The 19,185-nt window shown below is 33.3% G+C and overlaps 2 protein-coding genes across 7 annotated transcripts in view; one reads left to right on the forward strand and one right to left on the reverse strand.

The window, feature by feature from the left end:
* Positions 1 to 19,185, forward strand: part of LOC106714434 (guanine nucleotide exchange factor DBS-like) — an 81,304-nt gene that overhangs the window by 28,270 nt on the left and 33,849 nt on the right. For all 6 annotated transcript variants that reach the window (XR_006756265.1, XM_045680594.1, XM_045680571.1 and 3 more), the window contains exons 3-11: positions 395 to 485; positions 785 to 1,015; positions 1,308 to 1,441; positions 1,592 to 1,711; positions 1,980 to 2,100; positions 3,397 to 3,547; positions 3,768 to 3,922; positions 4,194 to 4,364; positions 4,623 to 4,772. Coding sequence is in view for 5 of the 6 variants with exons in the window: in XM_045680594.1 (XP_045536550.1) it covers positions 395 to 485; positions 785 to 1,015; positions 1,308 to 1,441; positions 1,592 to 1,711; positions 1,980 to 2,100; positions 3,397 to 3,547; positions 3,768 to 3,922; positions 4,194 to 4,364; positions 4,623 to 4,772 (1,324 nt within the window). In the remaining variant the exon portion in view is untranslated. The remainder of the gene's footprint in view (positions 1 to 394; positions 486 to 784; positions 1,016 to 1,307; positions 1,442 to 1,591; positions 1,712 to 1,979; positions 2,101 to 3,396; positions 3,548 to 3,767; positions 3,923 to 4,193; positions 4,365 to 4,622; positions 4,773 to 19,185) is intronic.
* Positions 2,108 to 2,938, reverse strand: LOC106716848 (E3 ubiquitin-protein ligase CCNB1IP1-like). The gene has a single exon (XM_014510487.2). It carries the CDS (start codon positions 2,923 to 2,925, stop codon positions 2,143 to 2,145), a length of 783 nt encoding a protein of 260 aa, XP_014365973.2. The 5' UTR covers positions 2,926 to 2,938; the 3' UTR covers positions 2,108 to 2,142.

Below are 19,185 nucleotides of genomic sequence, written 5' to 3' on the forward strand. Positions count from 1 at the left end.
AGTAGCTGTAGAATGTAGGGCGTTGCCGTGTTTAGATCAATCGAAATGCGTTTGTTTACGTTATCATAGAGCACGTGTCTAAAGTTAACACGAGGTCTAAATGTAAACGATTTTTTAATGTCGCCTGTAACCCTATATGTTAACCATTTTTCAAGTATACTCTAGATAAATTGTTTTCTAGTCTAGTTGACACCGATTAATATTTGCAATCATTTATTATAATTTTTTAATAAAAAAATATCTAAGACTTAGATGTACTTAAATAGCTCAAGTGTGTGCTCTGAACCAAAACATGCATAAATAACGAGTACTTAGACCAAATAATTTTGGTATTTGTAAAATGTAAGTATGGGTCTGTCGGTTTTTAATTTATATATATCTTTTTTCTTTTCAGATTATTAGAAGCCGAAATGGGGTTTCACATAATAATAGATCGAAGGAAGGACAGATGGAATTCTGTGAAGACTGTCTTGATAAGGATATCTGTAAGTATTGGCATCATATTCAAATGTAATATAATTTTTCATTTACTTTTGAAAATCAATTTACCAAACAAATAAAAATTCAACACAAACCATTTCACATAACAAATATTTACCACAAATTGATTACCTATTGCTATATTATTCAACAAAAAATGACAACAATCGGTTAAAATGAAGCTTGAGAAATTTTGCTGGACCGATGCAATAGTTCGCTACATAGTCGAATACCAAATCCTCACATATATGTATCTTATACATAAAGACTTGAATTATCAGAATTTTTTTTCATACCTTTCCAGGAGTTCTTTCCCGGCATGATCCACTCAGTATACGTGCTGCGTCCAGCCAGTTTTCTCCAGAAGGCGTTGTCCGAAGTCAGTAGCAAGCTGTTCAAAGAGGAGTTCAGGTTCCGAGTCCTCGTGTGCTCCTGCATCGAGGAGTTGTACGAGCATTTCGACCGCTCCCAACTGACACCGGATTTAGGTGGAGAGTTGCAGTACTCACACTCGGAATGGATACAGCAGCGAATAGTTAGTTGAATTTTATGTTAACCCCTGACTCTTATACCTTGAAGTATTTATTTCCTTTTGTTCAACCGGAATGATAAAGTAATCATTAAATTTTAATTTTATTTAATTAAAAAATACTATACCTACAATAACAATGATGATTTATTCTTGCGCACTGAAAACTCATGTGGATTGTTTTTGGGAAATATCATAACGAGCCGATCGCCGGTATGATATACTGAGAACTATTTTCATACCATACCATTTTGAGCATATTTTTGATTATACACTAATTTAACATAATTTCTTCCAGGCTTTGGAGAAATTTTCGACGCTAATGAAGGAGATATCTACCAAATTAGACGATTTTATGCATGAAATAGTCGACTGCGATATGGGTAACGATCCTACACAAACCAAAGAATTACTAGACTGTCAAGAAACTAGGTACAGTACTTTTTAAATACCAATTAATGATAAGTACGTTTAAATAAAATTTTGTTTGTCAATGACCTCGATGGAATCACGAACTGTCAAAAATAACTTTTTTATTGGTTCCGTATTATTGTGAATTACTTATCTTTTGTATTATTTTAGGTATAAAGCTTTAAAAACAGAACTGTCTACAGCAACGAGTCAGGGCGAAGAGTTGCTGACGCAAGTTAGGAAACCAAATCTAACCTACAATATTATAAGTCACGTGGCGGCCGTAGAGAGGTAAATTTTAGTGATACCTTTTATAAATAACTAGCTTTTTCCCGCGACTCCGTCCGCGCGGGATAAAAAAAAAAGAAAAAAGAAAACTGGGTAAAAATTATCCTATGTCCGTTTCCTGGATCTAAGCTACCTGCCCACCAATTTTCAGTCAAATCTATTCAGCCGTTCTTGAGTTATAAATGGTGTAACTAACACAACTTTCTTTTATATATATAGATAATGATTTTTTTGTGATATTTTTTAACGTAAAACTTTTTTTATTTTACAGGTTACTAGTACAATTAGACGAGACTGAGAAACAATTCGATAATTTCTGGCAAAAACATTCCACAAAATTAAACCACTGGTTGAAATTTCGTACATTTTTATTGAATTTTAAACAAATGCAGGTAATTACGCTTATAATCTAAAAAAATATATTTTGCTTAATACTAAGATCGCACCGGTCGGAATTTGAATGATTTATTTTTATCCGGTTGCTTGTTTCTGTTGCGGAAATCAAACATGGATGTTGACGGCGATGAAATGCTTTGCGATTTATCAACTTCATTTATTGGTCTAAATACAAAAGCCTCAGATTTTGTTCTTTTACCTACCAGATCTGATATCTCCATTAGTTTTTCATTGTTAGTAGTCATTTCATAATTTGCCACATGAATATCTTTTCTTTTTAAAGCGTCAAGCTGAAACTGAAGTTTTTGAATTTTCCTATTGTTGATTTCCAAGCATGCAGTCAATTCCTCGGCTTGTTTCTTCTTTTTGTTACATTCCGTTTGTAAAGCGACTATTTTACGTTTGCACGTTTCCAATTCCGCATTCAACTTTTGTAGGTTAAGTGTATTAACCTCTTCCAAACATTGTAATTTTTCCTTACAATGCCTCGCTAAGCTTTCTTGATAAAGAGTTTCCTGTTCAATTTGGTAGGACCAAAAAGACATTGCCCTCATTGTCACGTCCATAATCGTATCGGGTTTCATGCCCGCTAAAACTATAGATTTAAAAGTTTCACTGGGCTTAAGATCTGCTTGAATCACGTCGAATTTATCTCGCAATTCACTTCCGCATGCAGGGCACGTTAATGAATTCTCAACATTACGTTTAAACTCTTTTTGACCGTGCTCTATGCAGAATGCATGTGAGCATGTCGTTACCCAGGCATGATTTGTCAAAGGTTTTCTACACTTACGAAAATTACACACCATTTCTAGCGTCATTATTAATTATTAACGATTTTATTTCACTTCTGTATTTTTACAATTGACATTTTACGAAAGTGAGGTTAGGTTTTGGATACCTTTTTTAATTGTTGTTGAGGTTAATGACATTTATGTCAAGCGGTTAAATATAAATTTGTAGTAAAAACTTTTTAAACTCATAAGAATTAATTGCATTGGAACATATTCAATTTTCGAAAAAGAACTATTATCCTTAAAATATGTTTATCATAAATTTTTTAATGTATAAAATTTTCCTTCTTTAGTTCTTTTCCAAGCAGGATTAAGATTGCCTTTTAGTTATTTTTTAAAAATTTCAGCATGCAAACCAGCCAGTATTAAAATGATAATTAACAATACAAGAAGTGTTTTTAATAAAAAAAAATCCCTTGCTAACATCGGCTTAGGTGCTCTGAGTTAGACATTAAGTTTTCCAGTGTGAATATAATTAATTGTTATTTATTTTGGTAGGCAACTCTAGATAATCATCTAAAGACAGCGTGCGATATGACCGAAGTCGGAGAGACGGCGAGTAGAGTTGAGAGCCTAATACAGGAAGCTAACGATTTTGAGAAACTGTGTAATTGCGATCTCGATACTGCGTCCACAGTTATTGACGACGGTAAGAATAATTTGTTTTTCTTTTCGTATTTAATACAGATACATGACGTCAATTAGTGTTTAGGATGTGCTTGATTTTAAAACGTTTATCAATATCAAGAAATAAATAAAAAAAGGTGGATAATGTTTTGTATCGTATTAGAGTTGCCAATATTAAAAACTCTTTATTAACAATTCTACTTGTAATAGTTTGAAACATTTTTAATTTTCGCATGTTTTAGGTGAGACGTTAATGAAGGACCCACTTAGTTCCGTGGACCACATAGAATCAAAATGCGAGGAGCTGAGACGGACGAGCGCTTTACTTATTGATAAAATACAGAAACGGAACTTACTGTTGACCAAAGCCCGGGAACTGATGGACAGGATAGATAAGGTAATGTTTATATTTACTCCTACAACTGAAGTCTGACAACTGCGACAATGTAATGTCAAGATAAGACTCTACAAGGCTTTGAAGCTAATTTTTTTTTTTAAATAAAATTTGGTAACATGTTATATTTCGGTACTCCCAAGTTGGGTTAGAGACAGGCAGAATGGCCGGCTCAGATAAGTGGAATAAGGTCAGGACCTTACAATAATAAATTATTGATTTAACCTAGGTTGTAATTTATTTCTGATTTTAATCAATTTAATATTGTTGTCAGGCGAACGAATGGTGCGCAACGGGTGTAGAGATCCTGGCGGGTGAGGGCGGTCTCATTGCCGTGGACAAGTTGCTTGAAGACGCCAAGAGCTTCGGTCTGACTGCACCAGAAGAGTTCCGCGACATGCTGCTGCAGAGCGCCACGCAAGAGACCAGAGCGCTCGTCGCTCAGGTACACTTTCCTGCAAATGTTTTCTTAAAGAATCGAACATAATAAAAGCTTTTTCTTAATATCTTGCTCGAAGGACCAATATATTTGAATAAAAAAACACAATTAAAAAATTAATATTATTTATTATTAATGCTAAACGAATTAAAACATATCTGCTTTATCAAAGATGAAAGACAAAGACATAGACGTTTAATACAGAAGGCTAGACGCGGTTAGGTATGATGTACCAGAGTGCTGTAAGTGTTGTGGTTGTTGCAGGTGGCGCAGCGCGTGGAGGACGTGTGGCTGATGGTGTCGGTGAAGCGCGCGTCACTGCAGCGCGCCGCGGCCCGCCCCGCGCGCCCCGTGCAGTCCGTGCCCCCGCAGACAGCCGCACTGCCGCTGCCGGTGCCGCTGCCGGTTCTACAGGTCAGCTACTTAAACAACTCAAACAAATGTCCAACTTTGAACGAATCTCGATGAAATTTGCTACAGTTGTAGAGCATAATCTGGAAGAATATAAAGGGTACTTGCTAAGTATTTTTAAATTTCGCGCTTAAATCTCTAACAAAAAACTAAGCTATTATAAAATACTAGCTGTCGCCCACGACTCCGTCCGCGCGCAGTTAGAAAAAACTAAAGGAAGGGGGGGGGGGGTTTTGAAAAATAGATGTTGGCCGATTCTTAGACCTACTCAATAAGCTCACAAAATTTCATGAGAATCGGTCAAGCCGTTTCGGAGGAGTACGGGAACGAAAACTGTGACACGAGAATTTTATATATTAGATATTTGGAAGATGACCATGGTCAATGTATGCAACCTTTTCTTTATTTTCTTGTTATATACTTTGTATATATTTTTTTCACAAAATCCGAGATTCCGTTATATGTTTTTAAATTATTAAATTTTTAACTTTTTACATGATTAACTTTTATATAGATAAACTTAATGCACTTAAAAGGGGTAATTGTTTGTATAATGTACCAATAATACTCAAAGACATTTTTTAAACTGTACTTATTAAGAAACGTAGTTAATTAGATGTTAATGAAGGTTGGGAGCAATAGAACGCTGTCACTGTAACAAAGTCAATGTTAACTATCCATTGCGTTGTCAATACACAACTTTCCTTAACCAATCAGTACGCAGCAAACGTACGATTGACGTGATACGCATTTTAACACCAACCTTGTTATTATTCTGTACACAAACGAAGAAATGCGTGTGGAATTTTATTTTATTAATATTTTACTTTTATTTTTCAACAAGATAAATTCGTACACATCATTTACAACGTTTTTTTAATCAATAAAATAATTACAACAATTTATATTATATAAATTAATGTCAATTAATACCGTATTTAATAATATTAATAAAGCATTATTAGAATAATACTAACGAAAGTGCAGACTTACAGAAAAGCGGCAGCAAAAAGCCAGCTCATGTCATAGAAAGTATACTAGTAGCTAGTTACTAGCTAGATATTAAGATAATGGCACACGTGTTGTCGATGAGACATTTTTGCTGGACTGTGTGTGTATTTTTATCGATATTTTTTAATAATTTGAATCTAAACCAAACACACTATTAGTGTTGTATTAGAAACTCTCTTTAATCGGAGCATAAGGTTTTTGTACAAAAAAAGATGTTGCAGAGATTTAAAACTCATTAGTTTGACGTAATAAACGTGGCCCCTTGAGCAACAAATTCTTTGTTCATGCTTAGAGCAAACTTTTCCTTAATTATTAGCAAATCCATGATGTCACAGCCACATGTTTGATAGCCTTTAATTGAAATTTCATATGCTCTTTTTTGATTCATTAATGATTTAATCCCTGCGCTTGATTTTTACATGAATTATATGATCGATTAAATCGATTGCACATCACTATACACGAAAGTAGTGTAAAACGCCCTGCTTTTATACAAACATGCGATGGTTTGTAACATGACTGCCGTGTTGTTAAACACGTGCTTTCTAACTATAGTTAGGCCTTACCGTTAACCACGAAATCCTTTTGGTTAAATACCTAGAATAAACGTAATTATTAAGATGTAGTTCCTGGAAGTAATCTAACCTGAAAATAAACTTAGGTAATATAAACGCACTTATGCAAATATAATAATTGAATGAAATTTACGTAAACTGTCTCGTAACTTTTTGAACTTTATTATCCTTCCTTCTACTAATAGCTACATCATAATATTGAAATAATCGTAAAGTTAAAAGTTGAGGAAACAAAACAGGATAGTCTTCCTAATAGAAAATTATGACACTTGATAGCGTCTTAACGATTTTCTAACTTTTATGGTGTAATGTGAAAGCATAATATATTGTGTTGTGTACACTAACCATGGGGTCCTGGCGCAATATCCGTGACTATACTCGTCGCCATGTCGCCTCGCCACACCCGTAATTACGTCGTAGTGTCGTACCGCAAACTCTTGTACCTTGGTAGATCCGGTTGATTCACATCATTGGAGTGTGTTTTACTTAGAAAATTACTTTGACGAAAGTTGTACATATATTGACTAGATACTTGTTTTACTAACGTTACACATGCGATATGTTATCTATCCCCTGTCTGTAGCGATGTACTTGTGTGTGTTGTGTGTAAATGAATATTGAAAAATCTCTATATTTTTTTTATGAATTCACTTCTCCCATGAATCATCATCAGCTTACTATACGTCCCCACTGAGGGGCTCGGAGCCTACCCCAAGTTAGGGGTGACTAGGCCATAGTCAACCACGCTGGCCAAGTGCGGGTTGGTTGACTTCAAACATATCATTGAATTTCTTCTCAGATATGTGCAGGTTGCATCACGATGTTTTCCTTCACCGTAAGAACATCGGATAAATGTACATATGTAAATCGAAAATCGAAAAACACATTGGTACATGGCGGGATTCGAACCCTGGACCTGCAGATTGCAAGTCAAGTGCTTAACCCCTGAGCCACCGACGCTCTTCGACTTCTCCCATGAATGATTCGTCGGTAATATTTCTTTATATAATGTAGTAATATTTATATTTACCAAAAAAAAAAAACTTGTAGCAGCGAATTAATAAAGACGGTGCTATAACAGTTCCACTGAAATCTGTTCATTACCTTATTTGAAAGTTCATGGTCTTTTTCTTTCCAGTCTGTTAGTTGTCGTGAAAATAAGTTTTAATTAAGTCTTTTAATTATATATCATTATAATTAAAGTGTCTATATGCATCAATTTACTTTAAATTAATTAAATTTCGGTTATTTTTGACAAGACGTTACACTATGAGACAGAATGTTTTTTCTTATGTATGTCGGTGTAAAAGGTTATTTAACATATAAATTAAAGTATCACTGTCAAACACTAAGTCACCGCAGTCGTTAAGTGTATATTTAGTATGAGAAATCACACACTAGAGGTCCCTCTGAGTGATCAATCAGCGAATCTGAGTATAATAATTCGTACTTTCTTACATGAAATACTTCGACCGGTACATAATTTCCTGTACAATGGAATGCTCAAGCGTCAAGGTGAGTAAGTGACGGTTACGATTGACGTCCAATATGGCTTGATTCGATACTGCACTATGTTAATACTATATGTAGATATCGTGGGCGGACATATTGACAGTTTGATTTTTCAAATTCATACATTTATGACCACAGCAATAAGCAGTTATGTGTGGGATTGTACTTTTCAAATTATCAACCAAAAAGGTATTCGATAAATTTTTTTACGTTGCCAATAAAAGTGGCCAACCAAAAATGTCTAACTTCACTAACTTTAAATATATTTAATATTTTAATTAAAAAATTAAATGACTCATTAAATGAATGCTTTTTTATTATTCTCGTGAAGATTTTAAAGCAATCTTTTTTATACCGACATTTAAAAATAATAGATGTCATATTTCAAATTATTATCCAAATTTAAAGTAAAAAGATATGATTTATTCTTCCTTCAAAACACCGTGCGTTCACCATACCTCTCGCGGTCTTGATGTTTTATTTAATCAAACAAATGTCAAGATGTAATTGCTGTTATTTGGCATACAAAATTGTTGTTCAGATTAATAATAAATTATATCGTTGTTGTGATCTACCAAGCTACAGATTAGTTAGTGTCGGCTATAAATTGAACCCATAAGTGACTTGGCGGAAAAAATGTTACCTCGAATATGTGTGATAATTTGAGCGTATTGTTTTTGTTTGTTTAATCTAGAGTAGGTTGCGAAGTCCTTGCCCGAGACTGTGTTACGAGATACATAAATATGTCACGTTTATTATAAAGTGATTAGAATTAATTGTGCAATTTTATCTAAAGCTAGACTTGTTGCCGCATACGTTGCAAACTGTTTCGTAACTTTAAAATTAGTAGAAGAGATTCGAAATAACATCTGTCTGCATATAATTTTTTATTGATATACTTCCTTGTTGGTGACATTTAAATCGAACCTGTCAAAACTTAGTCAACAGATAAAAAATGGCTTGTAAATATATTCATTTTTTAGCAATCAATAAGCAAGGAAAATGTTAATTATTATGTAAGCTTTCTCATTTTTTAATTTATGCCCAGACAGGGTAAATATAGTCAGAAAGCGCATTCGATTCTACCACTTCATATTTGGATATACCATGAACTATTAGACCTAGTACATATATAGTACAGAAACATTGTTATGGTAAATTTAAACGTGGTTAAACATTCGCAGTTGGCATTCCACACTCAAGGTGAACTGTGGCCTGTTATCTACTATCATTTTATGCTGCAAAAACTAGTTATGTCATACTCAACAATAGCACAAACGAGGCTCGGAACTAAAGCCAACATTATTTCTCACGTTAATCAAATTTATTAATAAGTATAACGTGTGTTATTGTTTTGAATGTACACTTAATAGTAATATAGTATATTTAATTATTATTTATAAACCTAAAGTTATTTTATTTCTTGTACAAATGACAACCACTAATCATACTTAGAATCAGTAGTACGGAAAAGAAAAGTGGTCACAGCGAAAGTGGTAAATCTGGATTGAACACGCCTAAATGTTTCTTTTTTTTTTATATAACAAATGCCACGAATCATTTCCGACACTTACTCTAACGCAACGGCAAAAAATGATGCATGCTTAATTTTTTAAATTAGAGGATGCATTTTGATACGTTAGTGCTTACCATAGAAAGGCAACAATGGGTACAACGTCCTGTCTCGTGCATTTTATTCTTACTTTGCTTTAACATCCAAGTACGTCAATGTTCAACCGTTTACGAAGTGCACTTTTATGTCATAATGAACCATTATAACGTGAACTTCCTTAGTTTCGTAAAACAATGCGCTTGGAACTTATACCAGAGGCTCGATGTTGTTATACCAGAGTTCGCTCGCGTCATTAGTTTACTGTGTTGTTTTAAACGTAAATGATACATTGCTGTGTATGTTGTGTTTCTATAAACATATTTTTTATAAGAATGCATTGTATGTCAAAATTTATCGTAATGTAATCTTGTGCTTTATTCACTTGGTGGTATTTTTTTGGTGGCATTGCGCTATGAACCGTTTTTTAAAGTTTATTGTAAACGTTGTGAAGTAGTACTAACCGTTTTCTGATTTAGTTTTGGTTTTAATTTCCGTCTGCATGCGTTGTAGTTAAACATAAGCTTTTTCTTACAAATATCAAAACGTAGATAATACAATACTAATAATTTTGATTTAAGCTTGAAGTCAAACAAAAGCTAAGCAAAATGGTTCATCCATTATTTAACAAGATGAGATTTTAACATGTCGAATTTTAAAATAATTTTAAATATTTTAAATATTATAAAAGAGTGGGAATATTAATACCCAGGTCTATATTTCAAAGTAATAACGCCCAAATACGTATAACTTAACGACCGTTGCTATCTCATATCCAGAGGGCGTCGAACGTTAGGGTACCCAACCGAATGTTGTTCACCCACGTTGTTGCCAAATCAGCAGAACTGTTGACCCTGAATGTCTCGCTATGGTGAATACCAACACTCACGTTTTTATAGCAAATATCTAAGTTCATCTTTAGAACTTGATGTACTTTGTACACCTGAGGTATTTATTTTTCGCCAGAAACAACGTATTGCCATCATTGAAATTATAGGAACCAATGGAAAAATGCAATGTAAGTAAAAACATTTACTAATTATGTGTATTTTACCAAAAAGGCTTCAACTTATGTCCATTATAGACCAATAAGAACACTGGGAGCTAAGTACGAAATATTACGAGAAACTATTCGTAACATCATCGAGATTTTTTTTCAAAGTGTGTATAAGATTGGTCCTTTCATTAGCGATAACAATTGGTATTGCGAATCGAAAGATTTGTCTAATTTTCTTCTATTAGGGGCGCTGTTATAATTTAATAAAAAAATTGTCGATGACGCTACGAATACTCTCGCAAATTTTCATGCAAGGCCCCAGATTTTGCATCATCTCGCAAACCGTATTTTATTCGAGATACATTGTTTTATTTTATTAGTAAAAAAACAAAAGAGAATAGAAGAAATAATCTTTATCAATTTATACTTCGTAAGTGTTAAAAACATGTTTTACAGGTTTACAACTGCATTACAACTTAAAACAAAACTAAATCTATCAGATATTATCGTGGAATTCAATTATTGTAACTAAGATACGCATAAACTAGTGTGTGTAATCGATTGATGCAACAATTAACTGTGGAGAAGAATTATTAAGCGATTTAACTTGCGCCGACCGTTACCAACTGTAGTGCTGTATCTTCACATAAATAAAAAATATATCTACGTAACCATGTTCAAATAGGCTATCTTATTTTTTTATTTTTATTTTTTTGTTTCTGTTCATGAAAGTCATCATGTTTCTGTTCTTTTCGAGCCATAAACAATAAAAATAAATAGAATTGTTTAATATTCGACAAATAATCACGTTAACAAATCTTGAAAATCTTACGACTCTCAAATTATATAACCTTGTTAAAACATTATCTTGCGAAAATTCTCGTTAAATATTGGCATGGTTAATGCGTATGCAGGGCAATCAAATGTAAACATAGTTTCACACATTAGACGTACAGATTTAAAGACATTTTAAGTGCTTTGTATCAATTACTGTAATAAACTGAACCAAGGATATCACATCTATTAGAATTTAAGTACGTGCATTTAATGGCATAAATGTAGTATTTTTCCGTTCCGTTCCGTCGTTATAAAACTCTGAATTAAAAATGGGTGAGCTTCTAAATTGTGTTTAGTTTGGTAACATATTTATTTTTATTTGAAAGAAATGAAGAATGTATATTTCTATAGAACTAGGCCATTCATATAACATTTAATATTCGCTTTAGCAAGTTCAATGGCACATCGATAATATGAATGGCTGCCCACATCACCGTACCGAGAGGTTAACAATTTACGCCCAATCATCGTAACATTTTATATTCATATAAAGTATAAACGATCTGCAGTGCCACTGACCTACAACCGTGCTTTCAACGCGATGGATGTTTGGCATCATTGCCTTTTACATGCATTAATTGTATGCTTCGATAAGTGTTCAAGAATTTTTTTTTATAATGATTTGTTCTGGTTCTTTGTTAGTATGTTTTCGCGCGTCTGTAATTTAGCTTTAACGTTAATACATGTAAATTATTAAAAATATGATTTTCTAATATAAACCTTAAATTTTAGTCTTTGAATACGTTATTGATCAGTGTTTCATAGAACAAGATTACGTGTTAGGAATCGATAAAAGCTTGCTATGACAGTAGGAATAATATTTTTTCAACCTGTAAATGAATGAAGTAATGTCTTACGTGATCGATTTCCGTACGAGTAATCTAGAAAAAAAGTCTCCTTAGGAGGAAAGAAATGGTTCACTTAATGTGGATACATTTCCTTAACTTATTAGCAAAATGTTACGGCGACATGCAACCCGCGCCCTACAAGGAATTACGAACACACCTTGTCCGAGTCTAGATAAAGTACTTCATAACATAACCGTTTTAACCACTTTCATTACCGCATTCTTATAAATAAGCACATTTTAGGTATATAAGTTTTAATTTAAATTGACGGCGAAACGACGGCAAAATATAAAAAAATAAATGTAAGATTAATTAAATCGATTTCATTAACATTGTTTTTGTAACATTTAGTACCAGAATTTTGATGTGTCGTAAAGTGATTTAAGTAACCTATAAACAATTTAAAAATATTGTGATCTAAGTCAAAGTTCACATTGCACTAAATATATTTGCATATAATGTAATGTGAGAATTTCATAATTTATGCGTCTTTATCAGACGAAATCGATGCAAATTTGTTTATGTTGATACGATCTCTGTTTCTTGGTCGCTTACGTTATAATTGCCGAAATGAATATTTGATTTGGGGCATGTAGTTTTCATCATCACCACTTTATAGTCAGCTCAGCAACTCTTCAGGTCCTTGTCCTGATTTCAATAGCATTCTTCTCACGTTCAGTTACGGCCCAAAAACGGACTTGTCAGAAAGTGCGCGCATCGAGCTTTTGTAGGTAATTTTATTGAATAGCTAACTATTGGATTGCGGAATTGTCCTACTGTTTTAAAATTTCTCCTCTTTTATTGGAATAATGTACATAAAAATACTTTAATTCATCTCTTTTGGATCGATTTTGACGGGAAATTAAGTGATTCACGCGGGCATATTGTAGGTGTAGGTTACTTTTTCAAATTCTGAGTTAAAAATCATTCCATAAAAATGTCCGATTATGTATGGATAATACAAAAGGTACTGTAATAAATTGTTCAACTTATTCGAAAGACTTATATCGATGTTATGTTTACCTAAACGAAAAGTTAAAAAGCATAAAAGAAGTTACGTTTATTATTATACAGTGATTTTTGAATAGCATCGCGTTGCTACTTTAGATAAGATTGCGTTGTCTCCGGCATGCATCGGATCATTGTGGTGAAAGAATGCCCGTTTGTTATGGATATGTTTGTATTTTTCAACAGAAGTCTCGCTGAATGGAAGTCATTACTGCGTCACCTGCCGATTGTAATCACGTAAATGTATTTACGTTTCCATTCATTGTTATGTGCACAATTTGGTTTTGTCGGCTTTGTTCTGTCTCGTACTGCTCTTATTTACGGTCATAGTGGACAATTAAATACAATAAATACGTTATTTTAGGTGTTTTAGTATTTGGTTACATCAAGGTTATTAATTGTTTTATTCGAAATCATATTTCGTGTTCTAATTTAATTGTTACAGTTGATAATTGTATCTCTTTTTGCAATTTAAATGGTCACAAATGATATCGTTTTGTTTAGTTTTGGATTTCGTTTCAATCAAAAAGTTTTTTAGTGTTTTGATAGTCTGCTCTCAATATCCGCGGGAGGATTTCCTACTTGAAGTGCCAGCGAGTGGCGGGCGTGCGGAGCGCACCAGTCTGTCCGATGAGCCGTAGCGCGGCGGTCCTGCCGCCACGCTTGCGATATCTCTTCGCCGCTTCTTTTCTCCTGGTAAACGACCGGAACTCCTTGTGCTACTTATAAACACTTGTTTATAGTTCAATGATATGTTTATGTGAAAACACTTAAAAGTGATTCTGCTTAATTCTGTGATGGATTCGGGTTCAGTTTGAGTGGAAGACACAGTGACTAGTGTAAGGTCGTCCTGATGAAGCGGGCGACGTGGGTGGAGGTTGAAGCGGGCGGCCGGCTCGGCTGCAACGGCGAGATCTTCTGGAACGAGTGCGCCGAGTGCGACTGCGCATATTGCAACCCTAATTACGTCTGCGTCTGCGGCAGCGACAAGGTATACCACTTTGAGACCAACGTACTGCGCGATGTTAATGTGTAAACACTCGTAAACATTTCATATTCAAATTTGTAGACTTATACTCGTTCTTGTTTAAAACCGCTAGCGGTTGAAAGTGGACAACAGTTTTTAACATTTATTTCTTGTATTTTTTTTTTCGTGCTTGTTTCATATTTGGAGTTTCTTTTTTAGTATGTTAAAAAGCTGTTTAAGGCATTTTGTTTCTTACGGCCATGATTTAAAAGCGAGTTTCGTGTGTATCGTTCAGGGTTCGTGGGAGGAAATTGTTACATTGCGTGCACTGTGATAAACTTTGTTAGGGATTAGCGGTTAAAACTTTAAGCGCTTTATACGTGTTGTGTCTTCACTTAATGGTCATTAATGATTTGTATTCAAGAAAAGAAAATATGTATATCAAGGGGGAATAATATTGTATTCTATGGTTCGAAATGTTTAAATTTTCAGTTGATAAGCAGTCGGGCTTCTTTATCTCGGACGTAAACAAATATTTGCTCATTTCCTTCGCCGGTGCACAATGTCTGTTCTGTGAGCAAAGAACAAAGAAAATTTTTACCCATTTTTAACATTTTCATCCATGTTAATGTTGTACATTGCGTATCGTATACATATCGCCTCGACAGTGACCTCGCTCTAGCATTATTACTATTACATTTTAAAACAATGTACTTATAACGTTTCTACAAGCATATTGGGACGACCTAATTTTTCTGTGTGTTTACGTACTCAAAAAAACGCGTACTAAACCCGATATTTTGAATGACGAAACTTACTGAACATGTTGACAAAGTACCTATACAGTATTAAAATTTTATTAACAGAACGTGTCAAAGCTGATGCCATAGTACTTTAAAGTCCGTGGATATGTGGGTCTAGTATGACAAATGACAAATCAATATGATGTAAGGCCCTTTATCAAGTTTTGTAACTGTTATGCTCTCATATTCAAATTGACTTAATAATTGATCAAATATATTTTTAGTTTTGATGAAAATTTATAACAATGTAAAATAAACATTCATCTATATATATAAAAGAAAGTCGTGTTAGTTACACTATTTATAACTCAAGAACGGCCGAATCGATTTACCTAAAAATTGGTGGGCAGGTAGCTTAGAACCAGGAAACGGACATAGGATAATTTTTACCCCGTTTTCTATTTTTTATTCCGCGCGGACGGAGTCGCGGGTAAAAGCTAGTATTAAATACATATGTAAGATAATTAAATGATGGATTTCCATTCTGCTCGATCTCGGAGCATATTTTCTTTTTTATATCTAAATGTCACATAATACTAACACACAACTGTTATTAAGTTAAAGTAAGGCAATAACTGTCTCATTAATAAATAAAATTATCTTTTGCTCGCGACATTGTCCGCGCGGAAATAGAAAAAAACTTAATAAGTACCTATATGTTCTTCCAGAATATGTTCTACATCTGCGCCTAATTTCATCAAGATCCGTTGAGCCGTTCCGGAGACACCTTCAAACAAACATCCATCCATCTAAACTTTCGCTTTTATAATATTATTAAGTTAAGATAAAACATTTGAATACAGATATCTTGATACAAAACATGTAGTTGCTCAAACTGAATCGTTAAGGTGGTCTACTTTCCATTTCACAAGAGTCGAAACAAATTCCCTAACGACGGGTACTTGTGCAAATTATCGAAAGTTGTGGAAGAGAACTTAAACAAAGATACGACCTTCATCTGTTACGTCGCTGTTAAATGTATTTAAACGAAAATTGAAAAGTAAATCTTTTAAGAAGCTTTGTAAATACGTGCGTATATTAACATATAACATTTATAGTTTACTAGCTGTCGCCCGCGATTCCGTCCGCGCGCAGTTAAAAAAAAATGAAAAATAGATGTTGGCCGGTTCTCAGACCTACTGAATATGCTCACAAAATTTCATGAGAATCGGTCAAGCCGTTTCGGAGGAGTACGGGAACGAAAACTGTGACACGAGAATTTTATATATTAGATGACAAAGATTATATATATCTAGGGGTAAGTGATTAAAATTGTCCCATTTATTTGTTCTTTAGAAACCGTATGCGGTACTTTACATATATGTAGGGCAACGTCTGATAAAAATGTAACAAATTATAGGGTGTTAACTTTATTAGACGTATCTTTACTACATTAGTTTATGACGTGACGGCTTTTCTTATCAGCCTCCGTGCCGCACTCCCGAAATGCAGAAAGTTCATTGACACATCAAGCTTTGCACTTAGCACACTTCACTGAGTTTTCGTAGAATAGAACTATAAAAAATGTTCTGATCAATTTTTATCGACTTTACACTAGCGAAAGTAGAAAGTATCAAGAGATTACCAACATTTTGTAATAAGATTATTCAAAGATAGCAAAGAGGAATTGGCTGTGATAAATAACCAAGCTGCCAGTGCTAGTCGAACCGATTAACTAATTAAAAATAATTGGTCTTTCGATGTCATTTGCACGCGATTATACAGACCAGGAACTGCTAATTGCACGTATTAACTAAACATACTCATACCATTTTGATAAACCAAATTTTTTTTAGTTAGCACCACACAAAAAAATATATTTTAAAAATTTACGAAAGGCATGGTAAAGGATTTGTGGCTAAAACGTGCGGTATACTCGTGTTATGCCACCAACCTTTTACTATAAAAAGAAACATGTTTTTTTATTATAAGTGACCAGGAAAAAATAATATATTCGCCGATGATGATCTACTTACTTATAAATCAATTTTCATAAATATAAATTAAATTAATTTATTCATAACTCAATTTATTATTCGATAATGCTAAAAGATTTATGAACTTTGAATGGAAGCTGAAATTAATTAATCTTCCAAATTTTAATTTTGTTTAAATTTATTTCTTTTTTGCCTTCTAATATTTTTATAGTCACGAATAAAGCCGTTTTCAATCACGATATACTAAAAGTATAATAAAATTGTTTTAGCTTTGAAAATATTGTGATAAGACCAAGAAAGTTTGTAACAACCAGAAAACACGAACCAATAGCAACGCAAATACACGCATAAAGAGGTAGGCAATAAAGGTTTTAACTAAACAAGGACAAAAAGAACCAACAATACCAAGTCAATTCAAAGTTTCTATAAATTTAATATTAAGATGCTTTTCCATTTATCATTTTCCATTGTCCCAAACTTGTCCTCCTGTTTGAAAATCGTAAAAATCCGTTTTTTTTCTATACTTATTCACGTTCGCTCAGAAGTTCGTCGCTTTTTTGCTTTTGTGAAATAAAATATTTGTGATATGCACATATGTTGAAAAAACGTACATCTATTTCAAAATTTGTACTTTATATTATCATTTTTTTTATATCGGAATATGTTTTGTTTTTTTATTTTATGTGAAATGCGCTCTTTGCAATCAATATGCCTTTTATTTAAATGTAGGTGAATGACCGAGTATTGATAATAGTAGGGGGAATAACAACAAATTTTTATAATATCTTGACACATCGTTATTTGCAATCAACTCAATATTCCAGTAGACCACTAAATGAAACTGAAGTGCAGTTAAATCTAACGTTCTAATTAAAAGAATAATTGCCGTAAAACATTCGAACTGATTTTTTTATGCGAAAGTATTCTTAAAATGTCCACTATAGAAGCGAAGCGACGTTAAATTGCATCTATCAAACTATTAGGTTAATGTGCCTAATGTCATTTAACACTTAAAGAAAAATTTGAAAACCGTCCTCAGGAATATATCTCTACTGCAAAATGTAGAAATTAAGGCCTACAAAGATGTCTTAAAGGAGAATCATGTTAATTTGTATTATTGTATAATAATATGTATCTATATACAATGCCGTATACATTCTTCTTACTTCGGTAACTATACAGAATCTCGGTAGGTCACAGTGTAATACCTAAATAACTCGTAGGGCTCTGCACGAGGCTTCCGTGAAAGAAACGCGCCATAAAAAGACGCCTTTCCTCATTCGGCTTTATGCAGTGTCGCGTACAATGGCTCTCGTTTCACAATACAAGGGGATAGTGAAACTTTACACGCTATTTTTTTTTACTTGCCTCATTCGCCTTTGTTTAGGCGAGTGGTATATGGGAACTATTTTGCCCGCATAGCGTTGAACTTTTACCATATTGTTCCATAATTAGCTGATACTTGGGCATGTTCGATGTTTTAAGTGTGCCATTAAAATTGCTGTATGAATATTGTTCAAAAAATTAATACAATATTATTTTTAATCTAAAAAGTTTCTATTACAATATAATAATTAATGCATTAAAGTTGTTAGAAACTTTCATAAAGGTATCAATTTACTTAATATTCGGAAGTTACTTTTAACTTATCTTTGTCACTATTGACTTCCGACATTTAGGCTAGTTGATATAATTTACATATTTGTGATTGCATAACGTGATATTATCTTACGATAACTTACCTAACATTATTAAATAACAGTAAAACTATGAAAAGGTGGACGTTTGTGAAGTTATCTTTGATTTTTTTTTGTAAAATGGATCATCTACGTGCAATTTGCCTCACTTTATACTTGTAAATATTTATTTGGTGGTAAGATGTAGGTTAATTACATCTATCACCTTGAAGTAGTTAAAATAAATTACTAGTTTAGTCTTGAAAAATTACAATTATAGGCCTTGAAAGAATTATAACTGAGACTGGTGGAGCACAACTATATGAATCACTAGCTGTTGCCTGCAACTTTGTCCGCGCAGAATTAAAAAAGTAGCAAATGTCTTCTTCCACACTATGTTTTGCATATGTGCCACGTTACGGCGATACCTTCTAACAAGCATCCATCCATCCATCTAAACTTTCGCATTTATAATATTAGTAAGATAAAAACTTTTAAAACGATTTTTAAAAAATAATTTTTTTGTAATATCCCAATCAATTGGCGTTACAAAATATACATCGTTTCCATTAATTAAAGCACCATAAATATATCAATCATACTGGAAACTATTATAAAATTATCATAATGTATTAT

The sequence above is a fragment of the Papilio machaon genome, chromosome 2 (assembly GCF_912999745.1).
Source record: "Papilio machaon chromosome 2, ilPapMach1.1, whole genome shotgun sequence".
Lineage (NCBI taxonomy): Eukaryota > Metazoa > Arthropoda > Insecta > Lepidoptera > Papilionidae > Papilio > Papilio machaon.